Here is a 15,905-nt window from a genome sequence, read left to right as displayed (position 1 = left end):
ACGTTCTAGTGGACATTTACCTGTTGTTAGGAATTAGTGAAAAAGAATAAAAGCTAAAAAAAAATCATAATTTGTGGGTTAAAAAGTGGTTAAAAACATCAACTTTTATCACAGCATTTAAAATAATGACCAGAATTAATACAGGAAAAGGGTTTCTTTATTTTTGAATTTTTGTGCATGTTTATCTTGTCATTGTGTGTTTCTAGACTTATATTTGTCTATTTTTCTGTCATTTTGTGAGTTTATTGAGTAATTTCTGTGTATATTGTGTTCTTGTTTTGGGTTTTTAAGTAATTTTGTGTATTTTTGGTGTCCGCTCCTTAATTTTCTGTGTTTTTGGAGTCATTTTTGTTGCCATTTTGGGTTTTTGGAGTTGCTTTTGTGTATTGTTAGTGTCCTTTTGTGTATTTTTCTGTCATTTTCTGTGTTTTAGGAGTTTTTTCTATGTATTTTTGGATTTGTTTTGGGTTTTTGAGTAACTTTGTTAATTTTAGGTGTTTGTTCATTTTCTGTGTTTTTGGAGTCATTTTGTGCATTTTTGTTTCCATTTTTGGTTCTTAGAGTCACTTTTATGTATTGTTGGTGTTCTTTTGTGTACTTTTCTGTCATTTTGTGGGTTTTTGGAATTAGTTCTGTGTGTTTTTCTTTGTTGTGTTGCTGTTTTTGAGTCATTGTTATGTATTATTGGTGTTCGTTTGTTCAATTACTGTAGTTTTTGAGTCAATTTTTGTGTGTTTTTGGAGTTATCTTTGGTGGTTTTTGACTTTGTGTATATTTATATATTTATATTTGTGTATACTTATTTTGTGCATTTTTGTGGACATTTTGGGTTTTTGGAGTTGCTTTTGTGTATTTTTCTGTCATTTTGTGAGTTATTTCTGTGTATTCTTTGTTGTTTGAATAATTTTTATGTATATTTTATGTCTTTCTGTTCAACTTAGTTTTTTTTGTCCTTTTGTGTATTTTTGTTGCCATATTGGGTTTTTTGACTTATTTCCATGTATTTTTCTTCTGTTGTTTTTGTATATTTGGTTTCCATTTGTTCAATTGAATTTTTCTTGGAGTCATTTTTTGCATTTTTGTTGTCGTTTCGGGTAGGGATGTCCCGATACAACTTTTTCACTTCTGATTTGATACCGATATTGCCGCCTTGCATATCGGTTGATACCGATATTGATCCGATACGATATCAGCACAAATCATACATACTTTTATTACTTATTTTGTAGTGTGGAATGTTAGAAAAGATTTGATCAATTGATGTTACTCAAACAGAGAACAATAGTCAACAACAGTAGGTTTCTTTGTTGGAGTGTGAATCAGTCACCTATGGATAGAAGTGCTAGAGTGGAAAAGAGCTTATATAGGCGATTTTAGATGCAGTCCGATAAAATCCGATATTCGTTTTCTGGCTGATATACGATATCAATATTGGATCAGGACACCTCTAGTTTCAGGTTTTTGGAGATGCATTTGTGTATTTTACTGTCATTTTGTGTGTATTTTTCTTTAATTTGTACATTTACTTTGGGGGTTGTACAATGTTAGGCCTCCAGTTTCCCCTCTCTGTTGCAAAGTGTCTGATCTATATAACCAGAGATGCACATAAATGGTGCACATGCATGACCAAAATACCCAATGTGCACCAGATCACATTTAAACGTGCATTTTTACACCTATGTTTAAGGGAGTGATTTGAATCATATTCTTTATAAATGAATTTTAGATGAATGATAAACACGTATGAACGTAATGCAGAATATGCCATGAACATCCTGCTATATTAGAGGTAAACAGCTAATTGAAGGCAGAGAGAAGTAGACCTTGTACACATTGTGATGAACAGCGAACGCACCACTGAGTGCAGGAGCAGCGTTACTTTCTACATGTGCTGTTTGTTAAAGTCTGAGTTAATGAATAAAAGCAGTTGTTGGTGAACCATGTTAACATCCACCAGACATCACTATACTGATGAAGGTCATCCTGGTTGTTACCCAGCAGCCCTTGTTCCGCCCGTGTCTTTGACATTTGGGGGGTGTTTATTTGTGAAGGTCTCAGCTGTGAGGCCTGCAGCGCTCGCCACTGCTCCCGTGTTCATCGTCTGAGGCCATGTTTAAATAAAGCCAGGACAGAAATGATTCAGAGGGAGAGAACAGCAGGCACTGATGCTGAGGAGGGTTTACTTCATCATCATCATCATCATCATCATCATCATATTGTCCTTCATCATTATCAACCACATTATCATCATCATTAACTTCATCAACTTTATTTTTGTCATCATCATCATCAACGCTACAGAACAGCTGTGGGAAACATACACGTTTCCACGGAAACAGAAAATAACATCATCTTTCCTTCATCGCAGTGGGAACACACACATGCACACACACACGCACACGCATGCACACGCACATACACACACACACACGTATGTGCACGCGCACGCACACACACACACACACACACACACACACACACACACACACACACACACACACACACACACACACACACACGTGAATTCCTGACTTTTTTGTCCTAAAGGTCAGTTTGAGATCCAGGACATGGGTCATTAATAAATCTTTGACCTTTGAAGAACACGTGAGGAATATCTGAATAAATTAATTTCATTTAATGTAGGTTGTTAGAATATTGAGTGTGCACGTTATAAATTATAGTGAATTTTAGTTATTTTAAGAATTCTATTATAACTTTAGCTTCATATGTTGTTTTGGTTACTTTGAAGTCCATATTAATGCGTTTCATTTAAATACTTATTGAGCTTTGTAATGTCTCACTTTTGTGATTAATGATCAAAACTGTATTATTTGTTGATTATTGTGTTTTAATGGTGTATACAAACTCCTTCCTGGCTGGTTATGAATTCATAACTGCTGCACAGAGGTGAAAATAATGGATTCACTTTACTGTAATTAAGTTGCTTTTATGGGTACATGTAGAACGGACATTGTGAAACTACAAAAAATGAAATGACCAGACAATAATCAAATGCATCACATCATAGCTGACCAATCAGATTAAACGTAATGTACGGCACCAAAATAGCATTGAATGGAAGTTATTTTCTGTTTTAGAGTTCATAAATGTATCTATACTTAGAACGGTAAGTTTGAGATCTGGGACATGGGTCAGTATTAAGTCTCTGACCTTTGAAGAACACGTGAGGAATATTTGAGTGAAATGAGGCACAACAATAATTTGAATAAGTCTTTAGGTGTTAGCTGCTGCTGAGGAACACTTCTTATTTAAATCTACATGTGTTCCCTGAACAGGAGAGAACAAACCTGGTACAGGAGATTAAAAGTCCCATGTCATGCTATTTTTCACCATCTCCATTTGTTCTAAGAACAAGAAACATAATATTTGAGGTTTATTTTCCCAAACTCGCCTGTTTTCCACAGTTTTAGCCTCTGAAAATTCACTTTCTGAGCAACTCTACACAAACAGGCTGATTTGCGTCCTACTTATGAATATTCATGAGTGGGCGTGTCTATAGACGGGACACTGACTTCCTCCTCCCCACACAGTGATGTAGGGCCAGAGGACGGCCCGCCCTCCTCCCACCCACTTCGTAGCTGAGCTCATGCTGCTTTATAAACACGAGACAGAGTGTGGGGGCGGGGCCTTCGCCGGTACATACATAGACTGTAGAAAATACATACACGCTGAAATGCTCACCTTCGTGGGCGTGTCTGTTTACATGTCAATCACGGTAGAGAGCTTCCTGGAGGCGTGGCTTCTCCAGCTTAGTGCTCTGTCAAATTCGTCAAAAGCGAGGTGTTTGGGCTCACCCTGCAGTAAGAAAGGAGCAAATCACCCTCTAACTAATGATTGAGGGAATCAATGAAAAACCACTTTAAGCATGTGTATGAAGCCCTAATAGACCTTTATGATGTTTAAAGCACAGAAAAGTTGGTTCAGCTTGACATGGACCCTTTAAGGTTCTGTTTACACGTTTGGCTTACGTTTTGTTTCCAAAAATGTAAACATTCACATGACAATGTTTTCAAAACTAAATCTGTTTACCGTGGGAAAACAATGTAAAAAACAATGTAGTATACATGCCAGGCAAATATATTATACTGTATATATATATATATATATATATATATATATATATATATATATATATAGGGTTAGGGTTAGGATTTATATATATATATATATATATATATATATATATACAGTATATATATATATATATACAGTATATATATATTGTAAGTACAAAGAAGAGATAATTAAATAAAGTATGTTTGATATAAGATTGGAATAGAATAAAATTTAAAAACAGAGAACACACAAAAAACAACATTATAGAACTTTGCACATCAAGTAAAAAATATATTTAAAACTAAATTCATTAAAATAGGCTATGAACTAATATTTAAAAGTTGTGCAATTGGAGGGAAAAAAAAAGTTATCCGCGGCTGCTTTCACCGTGCAAAAAACACACAAAAAACCAACATTATGCCTATTATCACTTTGTGAATGAAGTACAAATATTTTCTAAACAAAACATACAAAATATATCCAAACTCCCAAGTAAAGTGACTGGAAGATGTGCAATAAGGGAAAAGTCTTCCCTTATTTCACATCAATTCAAATCAGTTCAAAAATCAATCAATCAGTCACTGAGAATGTTCATGTACATACTATTTAATTTAAATGTTCTCCTGCACTACTCATCAATGCACTACTGCACTATTATCTCATTATTATTATATTTTATTATTTTTCTATTTTCTTTTTATATTATTATTATTATTATTATTATTATTATTATTATTATTATTATTATTATTATTATTATTATTATTATTATTATCGTGTTATTTTATTTAGTTTTGCACATTCTCGTCTAACTACTGTTTATATTTATGTTTATATTTATTATTATTTTTTCGAGTTGATTGTTATTATTTAATGTTTACACTATTAGAGAGAGCACAGTTCACCAAGACAAATTCCTTGTGTGTATAACATACATTACTTGGTCAATAAAGTTGATTCTGATTCTGATTCTGAAATAGTTCAGATAAATAAATTAATCAAATAAATAGATAAACAAGCTTTGCATCTGGAATAAATAAGCCGATCAATCACAGTAAAATAGCATCTTTAATCCTGTGTGCAGTTCAGGGGCGTCCTGGTCCTCCACTCTGCAGCAGGTCTATCTGCTAAAGAAATGTGGGACTTGGTTAGGCCTCATATAAACTAAAAAAAAGGATAGCATCCATCGTTGAGGGTTGTAGAGCTGTCCTACGCGCTGAAACCTCTTGCTGGGATGCAGAGCACCCATTTGGCCAGGTTGGAGAGTTTAGGGTACACATTAGAGTTGACCTTCCACCAGCCCAGTGCTTTTGGGTGATGTAGAGGGACACCTCATCCTGCTTTGATGTCTCTCTGTCATCATCATTTCCCCATTCTGAAAACTCAGACGCTCGGCTTCATTTTGCTGCAGGTGCTTGTGATGCGCTTGAGTTTCCTTCATCGTCTGCAGCAGCGTCGGATTCACAGGTTTCTCCCACAGATGAAGCAATGAGCAGACATGGGCTTGCTACTCTGCGCTGGCTTCCAGTTAAGTTTCGCATAGAATGTAAAATATTAGTTCTCACGTTCTGAGCATTGCATGGTCAGGCCCCTAAATATACCCCTACTCATCAGGGCCACGCCTTCGGTCTTCAAAAACTAAATTTTTCCTCTCACTCTTGTTTTATTATTCCATTGTGTTGCACTTGTACTTTACCACAACTCTGTACAGCAATTTGTGATTTTATCTGCAAAAAGTGCTTTATAAATAAACTTACTTACTTACATGTACATTGGAAACATCAACAAAGGACATCATTTTCTGTTTATTAAACTTGGGCCAATGGAAAAGTGCCACTTTATGCAAAATGTGCTGTACGACTTTTTGCTCCAACATTTCTGCATGTTTCTCGTGCACAAATGCCTGCTGTGGAGAGTCTGTGGGTGACACCAGGCAGTGACGCTTTAGAAGCAAGCAAAATTTAAAGTTGAATATTTGTCCCCTTCTAGTTCTCTTTGTGCCTTGTAAAATGGTTCCAAAAAGTGTATGAAAAAGCTCAAGATGTCTGGGGCAAGATTGTCCGTGCGTGGCGTGCCTCCAGTTTTTCACAGAGCTCTGGAAAGACATCTTACACTGTCTCCAGTTTGAGATAAAAGGTGCTGAATCTGGTCTCACCCATCTGCAGTACAGTATTGGTCAACTGGGCAGCCAATCCAGGTTGTTTCACATATCTGACCAAGCTTTTGGTTCCTGTTATTGATGTCTGGTGCGTTTTGCGTGAGGTTGTTCGCATCTGGCCCGTGATGAAGAACCATGTTTAAGAGCCTTCTATATGGCTCTAATGCCTTGATTATGTTGCTCCCCTGATCTGTCACCCAAACAATATTTTGCAGGGAGCTGAGTTCCAGGCCAAATTTGTTTATCAGTTAGCGCAGCAGTTCCCTCCTTGTTGTTTTCGGATCCTCAGCTGGAAATACAGCTGTGGTTACAGTTTTTCCAACCAGTAGAAAGTCACTATTCAGGAAATGGCACGTGATTGCGATGTAACTCATCTTTCTATAATTGTCCGTCCACATGTCTGTGCTCATCCCAAAGTCTCCGTTCGTCAGCGCTTCCTTCAGTTCACCAACAAGTTCTCCTCTCTTTATCTCTGCTTTTTCCACACATGCTTTGGATATTGGACTGTGGTTAGGATTATACTGACGAGGCTGCGACTCGCTCATAACTAGCGCCAACATTAATCAACTGCTGTGCAAGTGCCTGGAATCCCTCCCCGCTGACGTTATAAAACAACCTTAGGTCTTTGGTGCAGAAGTCCACACATTTATCTGTGATTGTCTGTTTTTGTCGCTGCCGGAGCGAGTTCACGGCTTGCTGCAGCTGCTGCTGGGCTGTGGCCGGTGGGTTATTATTACAGTGTTATTATACTTTTTTTTTTTACCATATTACATTTTGTCAATGAATCGACCAAATTTTAAATAAATGTATATATATATATATATTTTTTTTTTTTTTAAATAAATAATAAAAAAAAGTGAAAAATGAAGCCTGATTCTTGGCCCGAGCCTGGCCCGACAGCTGTGCGGGGAAATGAGGCCAAGAATCTAAAATCTAAACTAAACGCTACTCTATCTAAACTCTACTTTGCCTTTCGAAACCGAACCGAATTGATTAGAACCAATCATGAGGCAGTGTTTTGGTTTAGGGCGGGATATCCAGGCAAAAGCGCTGAAGCAAAACTGTTGCCGGGAGAGGAACTAGCTGGGCTGCCACTATTAGCATAGCTCCGAATGAAAAAAAAAAGACGTCGACGCAGGAGGATGGTTAACGTGCCCTTAACTCACATACACGTGTTGCAAAAATGGCAAAAGTCACTCAATGATATAATGACCGCAGCATTACTATCCCAAAAGAAAGTTTTCACCAGTGGAGCCTTGCTGTAGCAGCGTCTCTGCGGCGCATGTCGATGGCGACATCATCATTTGTTACCGTGTGATTGGCTAAAACAAATCATAGTGGACAGGCACATCGCCCAATCAGCTTCAAGCATTCTGTTCATGTCCCTCCCTGGTTCTAAATGGATTCACCAGACACAGACCCAAATCAATGTGGAGAACTGGAGTTAGAGGGAGGGGCTACACATCAATCTGACTGTTGCCAGGTTATGGTCACCCTAGCTTGAATCAGACCTACAGTAAAACACGCCTGTGACACAGGAAGTGTCTGTTCCCTGTTTACACTGAGATGGAGAGGGAAGTGTTTTCAAAAACTTTTGCTCTGGAGCCCATTTTTAAAAAGCTCACTTTTGGAGCACCAAAACGCTGTTGCCGTGGAAACAGGCTGACAAAATGCAACAAAACATTTGCGTTTTCACTTGAAAACATTATTGTGTAAACATGTCCCAACTCTAACTCGTAGCCAAGTTCTCAGACCTCCTGCTGACCATAAGGCGGGGTGTAGGTTTGATTGACAGGTGTGAGGGCCTGTCACAGAGCTGGATCTGGAGGCGTTGTCCTCCTTTGGTCGACTCACTCGGCACACTCTTATTTTTAGTCGTCTATGTGTGGAAGCTAATTGGATTACAGATGTTTGTGAACGCAGGGATTTACAGGCTGAACATTTCCATCTGGGTGAAGATAAGAACACCTTAGAAACAAAGCCTCCAGCAGCTATAAACACCCAGAGGAAACAAAGGAAATCATTTAACAAGGCAAAAAAAAATCTGCTGTCACAAAACGAGGCTAAACATGTGAAAGATTTACTGAAGACTTTCCCTCAGATGACATTAACACTGACGCTCAAAGGAAAGGAAAGAGCTCAGTGCTTAGTTCAGCTACGCTAACACTTCTCTTCAGCTCCTCTGCACCAGAGCCCTTTAGAGAGAGAGTTGTGACAATGGAAGTTTGAAATGCTTGACTGTCACGTAATTCATGTAGATTCAATTTGTTCCTGGAAATTATTGGCGGGCAATTTAAATCCATTGATTCCAAGTGACATAACTGGGATTTTCTGTAATTTATCCTCATTAACTGCATTGATTTACAATACTTATACAGTACACGTCATGTTCAAACACTTCATTTGCACCTTTTCACAAATAACACAATTGAAAAGCTTACGCTTTTATTAAAAAAAAAAAAAAAAAAAAAAATGAAGATATGTAGCCTATAGCACAATTTGCATAGGATTAGTTTTACTTAAGAACCACGTGTACTAAATAAATGACCCCCCAACATCTGCTTTTTATGTGGTGCATTCACAAGGCATAACCAAAGCCTGAGATTATGCTGAAATTTACGGACATCTGAAAATGTGAAACTGTGTGAGTTGATGTTAAAACCACTTTGCAAGCTTTTGAGCACAGCTTGGTGCTGTGTTACTGCTAGCGCTAGCCAGCTGTATTAAATAGAGGTGGCTACAAACAGAAAAAAAAAAAGCATTGCTGATATATCTGTTCAGAGCACATCAAGCCAGGATAGGGCGAATTCTGGACCCCCCCCTCGTTTGTGAACCAGAAAATACCTGGGGTAAAACCGCTCCGACACAGTGTGGGAGAAAAAACAGAGACTGCGAGTCCTAGGAAGCAACCTGCGCGACCGCTTTCTTTCTTGGCGCCGCGCAGGTGGGGATAGAGCTGTTTTTTTACGTGGGAGACAGAGGCGGAGAGCCTTGTTGTCCTTCTTTTTGGCTCCCATCGCTCTGGACTGCGCAGTGTTAGACATAGTGACACAGGTTGGTGACAATCAACATCTCCACCCACATGGCCATGACTTGAGTCGGCCCAAAAACCTCGCACAGCTCAGCCTTATAGGCTGTAAGCGGGGGGAGGATTTTGAGCTCTCTGGCCATAAGCGCCAAACAAGTAGCACTACCAGTCCCAGGCTCTCCATCGCCTCGCAGCCAAGGGATGAGTGATGAAGGTGTCGTCTTCCTCTTCCTCCTCTGATGTGAGGAGTTCAAGCGCCTCATCTTCATCTTCCCCACAGTCCAGTCCAAGGATGTCTTCCTCTAGTGTTGAGACAGGTTGGCTTGGCGTGCTAGCTGTCTACGAAGGCTCTTTACCGTAAAAAAACGGCGCAGTAACAGCAGGAGCCGAGGGCGTTGATAGCCCGCCAGGCATGTTTTAGCCCAAGGCACCACAAGCAGACCTGGTGTGTATCTCTGCCCGATATCTTGTTGCCGTAGAGGCTTGGCTCCGAGCCTTCAGACCCCCTGTTGTGCGGGGCCTTGTCCTCCATCTTCTTCTGTCTGCTGGTGTGCGAGCAGCAAGAAGTGGTTAGCTAGCGCTGGCTCGTGGCTGCTAGACGCTAAGCTAACTGAGGACTGACACCAAGCGCTGGTTACCACATGGGGTGGGACCATGACTGATCCTTGTATTTTCAGTTCTTGCTCTAATCAAGATTGTTTCTATCATTATTTTGTGTTTTTTTGGTGTCATTTGTGTATTTTGTTGTTGTTTGTTCTTTTAGTTTTTCATTTTATTTTTCTCTTATTTTGTGTGTTTATGTTGTTGTTTTTGTGTGTTGTTGGTATCTACCTATAAAAGCAAGGAATGTCTGTGTGTGTGTGTGTGTGGAGCGAATATCTCCCCGACGCGAAAAACTGTCAATATTAAAAATGTTTCTGTACCGCTAAAAGTAATTAAAGTTAATATTTCATGGTTCTTTTTTATTATTCCCGTGATTCCAAACTTCCTTTAAATCTCTGGTCACGGACTTCACCTCCTCCTTCGTCTCATGACTGTGAGCAGTGGCTGTGCTGACGGACGTTAGTCGACCTTATCACAAACTATCTGGTTATTCAGACAGAGGAATGTAACGTTTTTGTGGGTCCACAACACGGCTTTGATTATTGTTTGTTCTGCGCAAGGGTGTGTTCTTATATTATTCTATGTGCTAAGAAAGATGCTAGCAGCTACAATGTAAACACACGCACGCAAGCACACACACACACGGCTGATGCGGAGCACACGGAGCCATTTAGAGAGAGTTGCGACTTTGGTGTTGCAAAGCGTTTATTTTTCGTGGTACTTCCTTGTCTCTCTTAGCAAGACGCGCGCGTGTGTGAGTGAAGATAATGCACGGAGGAGATGGATGTAGACACACACACACACACACACACACACACACACACACACACACACACACACACACACACACACACACTATTTATAATAAAAATATACTAAATGAGTATAATAAACAATATTTACACAAAATGGCTCCAGAATCACACTACAATGTCAACAAAAAACAATAATTATACAAAAAATGCACAAAAAGACAACTGAAAGATAAAAAAAAATACACATAATGATGACTTCAAAAACATACATTACAGAAAAATACAACAAAAAATGAAAATGGCTCAAAATACACAAAACTAAATATTTATACAAAAAATACACAGAACTAAATATTTACAAAACAAATACACAAAATGACTCCTGAATCACACTACAATGGCAACACAAACAATAATTATACAAAAAATGCAAAACATACATTACAGAAAAATACACCAAACAAAAAATTATAAAAGTGACAACAAACATATTTATCATGCACATGTCCCATAGAATTAAACCAGGAAAATTGCACCTACATTTTGCACCCGCAATTATACCCCTTATGCTCCCACATGAATGCATACTTCCGACGGGCACTGTACTCGTTATTTAAATTATTCTTCCTCCGTGTGTGTGTTTTTGGTCTCGTTTGGTTGTTTTGTATGTTTCCCTGTTATTTTTGTGTATTTTTTAGTGATTTGTGTGTTTTATTCATTTTGTGTGTCTTTGTTGACGTTTTGTCTGTTGCTGGTAATAGTAAGTATTTTTCTCTCTTAGTGTGTGTGTTTTTGGTGTCATTTTGTGTATTTTGTTGTTTGTTCTTTTTATTATATAGTACATTTGTCTCTTATTTTGTGTTGTTTTGTGAGTTGCTGGTAATATTTAGCATTGTCATCTTTTTACTAAAAACAAATTATCATAAAACAACATATTTTTCATGCAATCATTTGTTAATTTTCCTCTCTTTCTCTCAAGTACCCCCTGTAGTGCCATTGCGTACCCCTTGGGGTACACATATCTCCTTTTGAGAAACACTGCTTTAGGGCTAGACTTTAGTAATGAGTTTGGAGCTCTAAACATCAGCTCACACTGCTCAGCTTAATGATGACACACACACACACACACACACACACACACACACACACACCCCTTGAATGTACTCCTCAGTCTTCATGCTGATGATTGTTAACCACTGGGTTAGAAATAAAATGCTTTGTTTTCAGCTATAAACCTTAAGAGCTTTGTTTCAATTTAAATGTCCCCGTAACTAATGTTGTGCCCACACTGACACTAGTATTGTGAGGGGCCCCGATACGGCAATAAAAAGCTAACATCGGTATCTGCAAGTTACTGTCGTGGGAGTTGTAGACGATAGAAAGAGAAGCAAAATGGAGAAAAAAAAAATTAAATAATTCTGCTTTCCCTGCCTTCTTTTTCAAAAGTCAGGATCAGACCCAACAAGGAAAAAGACATGACATATAACTGATTAAAATCACTCAAGAAACATGAACAAACTAGGAACAAACTAAATTTGATGATTTCAAATCTTGAATGTGTCCATATTTTAAACTAGGTCTTAAATTATGTATGTTCATTTTCCACTTCCTTTATCATCCCCTTTTTATTTAATTACTGTCAAAGAGCAACCGTAGCAGTGGAGGCAATCAATGACGCAACCAGGCTCCAGAGTTTTGATGCATCAGGTTTTTGTCTTTTTATTTTCCATTGGCACCACAAGCACAGTGCATTTCAATCTCCACTCAACCCACTACTGACCAGAATGGAGGTCCCTATATACCAGTGCATCCTTAATTAGCCTGTACCAAGCATGGGGTGACATTTGATTTACATATTAAAAGTACAACATAAATATTTACACAAATAATTCTTAACAGACACCATCATAAACAATAACCCTCTATTAATATAATTACCCTTATTCAGATCCCCTAAATGATTAAACTAATTATTTACATTGATTTCTAAACATCAAGCTCCCCTGTTCCTTAGTCCCTCTTGGTCTCTCCCACCTGGAACTATAAAAAGGTGTCCACAGCCCCTGGGGAATTCTTTCACCAGGACACCACAGGAAAGAGGAAGTGGCCATGCACAGGTAAGAATTGCTGTATATTGCATTTCAATCACACCCAGAATAAGAGGACATATTTAATGGTTTTATCTATCATGTCACTGCTAAGTTATTTATCAATTATCTTAAAATGTATTTTTTGTTTTTATCACTAGATGAATGCTGAAACTCTGTGTGCTTCATCACCTGTCCTCATGATGTCAATTTAAGCAAATTCATTAAATCAATACAACAGAATGTGTCTTCTTCATTTCATTAAGCACTGCCAGTCTGTTCACACAATTTACCATGTATACATTATAACAGTCCATGTGTAACGTCACCTCGTCGTTACAATTACTAATTAACAAAAAACTACATAGAATAACAAAACTAAATACATTTCAAGAAGTATAATCACGCTGACACACACTCACTCACTCTATTGTATAAACTACTGTACATTTGTTCTTGCTTGTTTATGGGTTCTGTGGTAATAAATGTGGTTAGTTTGAAAGCAGTTCTGTGACTGTAATTGTTCTTATTTGTTCAAAGCTACACAAACCCTGTTTTTGGTGTATGTCTAATTTGGAGTTGTAGCCGCCACTGATCGGCATGTATCGGTATCGACCGATACTGTGCTAAGGGATATCTGTATCGGCATAGGGACAAAAACGGGAATTGGACCATCACTACCCATAACCTTCCTTTCACCCTCTACTCCCCCACAGTCTGCTCCCAGTTCTCCAGAGGTGTGTACGCCATCATGGGCCTGTACGACCGGCGCACCGTTAACATGCTGATGTCGTTCTGCGGCTCGCTGCACGTTTGCTTTGTCACGCCATCGTTTCCTGTCCACAGCAAGAACCACTTCCTGCTCCAGCTGCGGCCGTCACTGCAGGAGCCGCTCATGGCTTTATTGGATCATTTCTATTGGACGAGATTTGTCTACTTCTACAGCCCCGACTCAGGTGAGACACACACAGAGCACAGTGTGTGTCTACGTTTGTTTGACCTTCTTTAGTGACAAAACTTTTGTTGTCTGATTCCTCATCACACACACACACACACACACACACACACTAGCACTCGCGCACACAGGGGGGTCTGAAAAAGCTTTTACATGTTCCTCCTTGTCTGCAGGCTTTTATTGTTGCATGTTGGTCTTGTCCTCTCCTCCTCCCCAATAAAGAACATGATATTTCTTTGAATATATAATATGTTCATGTGCTTGTGCGAAAATTTTAGGTGAGCACTTAAAGTGACAAGAGAGAGAAATGTAATTATCACTGTTTGCAGAGAACCACAGAGCTTTGTGCAAAAAAGCATTTGTTCAGTTTAAACAAACAATGACAATATTTTCCTCCATCAGCATCTCTGTGGTTTACTTCATAAGTTTTAGCAAAACTAAAGGTTTTATGTGAGTGTTAAAGAAAGTATCCATTTTATTTTATATTGACCCTGTTGATGTACCTATGGGCAAACATTTGAGTCTCAGAGCGTCGCTGAGTCCTTATGCCACGCCCCCTCAGGTCTGAGTCCTTATGCCACGCCCCCTCAGGTCTGAGTCCTTATGCCACGCCCCCTCAGGTCTGAGTCCTTATGCCACGCCCCCTCAAGTCTGAGTCCTTATGCCACGCCCCCTCAAGTCTGAGTCCTTATGCCACGCCCCCTCAAGTCTGAGTCCTTATGCCACGCCCCCTCAAGTCTGAGATCTCATGCCACGCCTCCTCAAGTCTGAGATCTCATGCCACGCCTCCTCAAGTCTGAGATCTCATGCCACGCCTCCTCAAGTCTGAGATCTCATGCCACGCCTCCTCAAGTCTGAGTTCTCATGCCACACCCCCTCAGATCTGAGCTGTTATTCCACACACCCTCAAGTCTGAGTCCTTATGCCACTCCCCTTCAGGTCTGGGAGTTCTGCAGAGGATTCTGGATGCGGCGGCTGAGCGCGGTTGGCAGGTGACATCGGTGAATCTGGACTCCCTGACAGAGACAACTTTTGTGAAGCTGCTGACTGACCTGGACTACAAGAAGGAGTTCCAGGTCATCATTAACTGTGAACTGGAACGACTAAACTCCATTCTCAACCTGGTGAGTAACAGGAAGTGGCACAAACAGCTGTCAGAGGCACTAATGTCACTTCCTCTTCAGATCGCTGCTCAGAAGAGGAACTTGAAGAACTACCACTACATCCTGGCCAATCTGGTAAGTTTAGCTCATGTGCAGCTTTCTGATTCCCTGAGGGTCCACAGCTGAGCCCCGTCTGTTCACTATGTGACTTACTTATGCAAATGAGGGGGGCGGTCCTGGGCACAATGTGATTGGTTAGAGAGATGAACACGCGTGTGTGTGTGTGTGTGTTCGTCAGGGCTTCATGGACCTGAACTTCTCTGAGTTCCAAAAACTGGCCCCTAATGTGACTGGTTTTCAACTGGTGAACCAATCAGATCCAGAGATCCGAAGAATTAACGACGACTGGATGGATTTCAACAGCAAAGACACAAGAGCGGGACAGAGGAGGCTCCGGGTACACACACACACACACACACTGATGGCTCTCTCTCCTAGGAGAATGGGTGTGACCTTTGCAAGAACATTTCCACTTTGGCCTACATCTTACCAAGGACTAATTACACAAAGCAGCCAACTTCTGTCCATGCAACTAATTAGGACAACTCTCACATCCATTTTGTGGATATTAAATCAATGGTTCAGTTTAATTAGGAAAGCACTTGTTCTTTATTTACAGCAATGCTTAAATTCCACAAAATAGTTCTTTAGAGAGTAACTAAACCCCTGCTTTCTCCTGACCTGCCAATAGGAGAGACACGCCCAGTCTATACTATAAAGCAGGGTCTCACCCGGGGACCCACATTTTGCTATGGTCATTAAATTGCGACCCACTTTTTTTTTAGAATTCAACCAACCAAATTTAGTTTTTCAAAAAAAGCTGTTGAAAACACACACATAGAATCATCTTTTTTTTTTTTAGACAAATCTATTAATTTTCCTGTGCAACATGCATTTTACAACATGCCCATCAAAAGAAAAGTTTCTTTCAAAATAAAAGATAAGTCCCACATGCAACATTAAGTATTTATTTTTGACCAGCTGTCTGCGACCCACACTTTTCTCTCAATCCAACCTACTCACCACAGATGCTAGATTTTATAAACGCTAACAGCGCTTATTGGTGATGCAAGATGGTC

The 15,905-nt window shown here is 39.5% G+C and overlaps 1 protein-coding gene across 3 annotated transcripts in view; it reads left to right on the top strand.

Moving 5' to 3' along the window:
• The window catches only part of LOC114475477 (glutamate receptor 1-like), a 71,225-nt gene that overhangs the window by 12,318 nt on the left and 43,002 nt on the right, over positions 1-15,905 (top strand). For all 3 annotated transcript variants that reach the window (XR_003675470.1, XM_028466319.1, XM_028466320.1), the window contains exons 3-6: positions 13,425-13,664; positions 14,603-14,787; positions 14,848-14,901; positions 15,065-15,223. Coding sequence is in view for 2 of the 3 variants with exons in the window: in XM_028466319.1 (XP_028322120.1) it covers positions 13,425-13,664; positions 14,603-14,787; positions 14,848-14,901; positions 15,065-15,223 (638 nt within the window). In the remaining variant the exon portion in view is untranslated. The remainder of the gene's footprint in view (positions 1-13,424; positions 13,665-14,602; positions 14,788-14,847; positions 14,902-15,064; positions 15,224-15,905) is intronic.

Source organism: Gouania willdenowi, chromosome 14 (genome assembly GCF_900634775.1).
Source record: "Gouania willdenowi chromosome 14, fGouWil2.1, whole genome shotgun sequence".
NCBI classification, from domain to species: Eukaryota; Metazoa; Chordata; class Actinopteri; order Blenniiformes; family Gobiesocidae; genus Gouania; species Gouania willdenowi.
The sequence above is the reverse complement of the archived record's forward strand: the minus strand, read 5'-3'. Positions and strand labels throughout refer to the sequence as shown.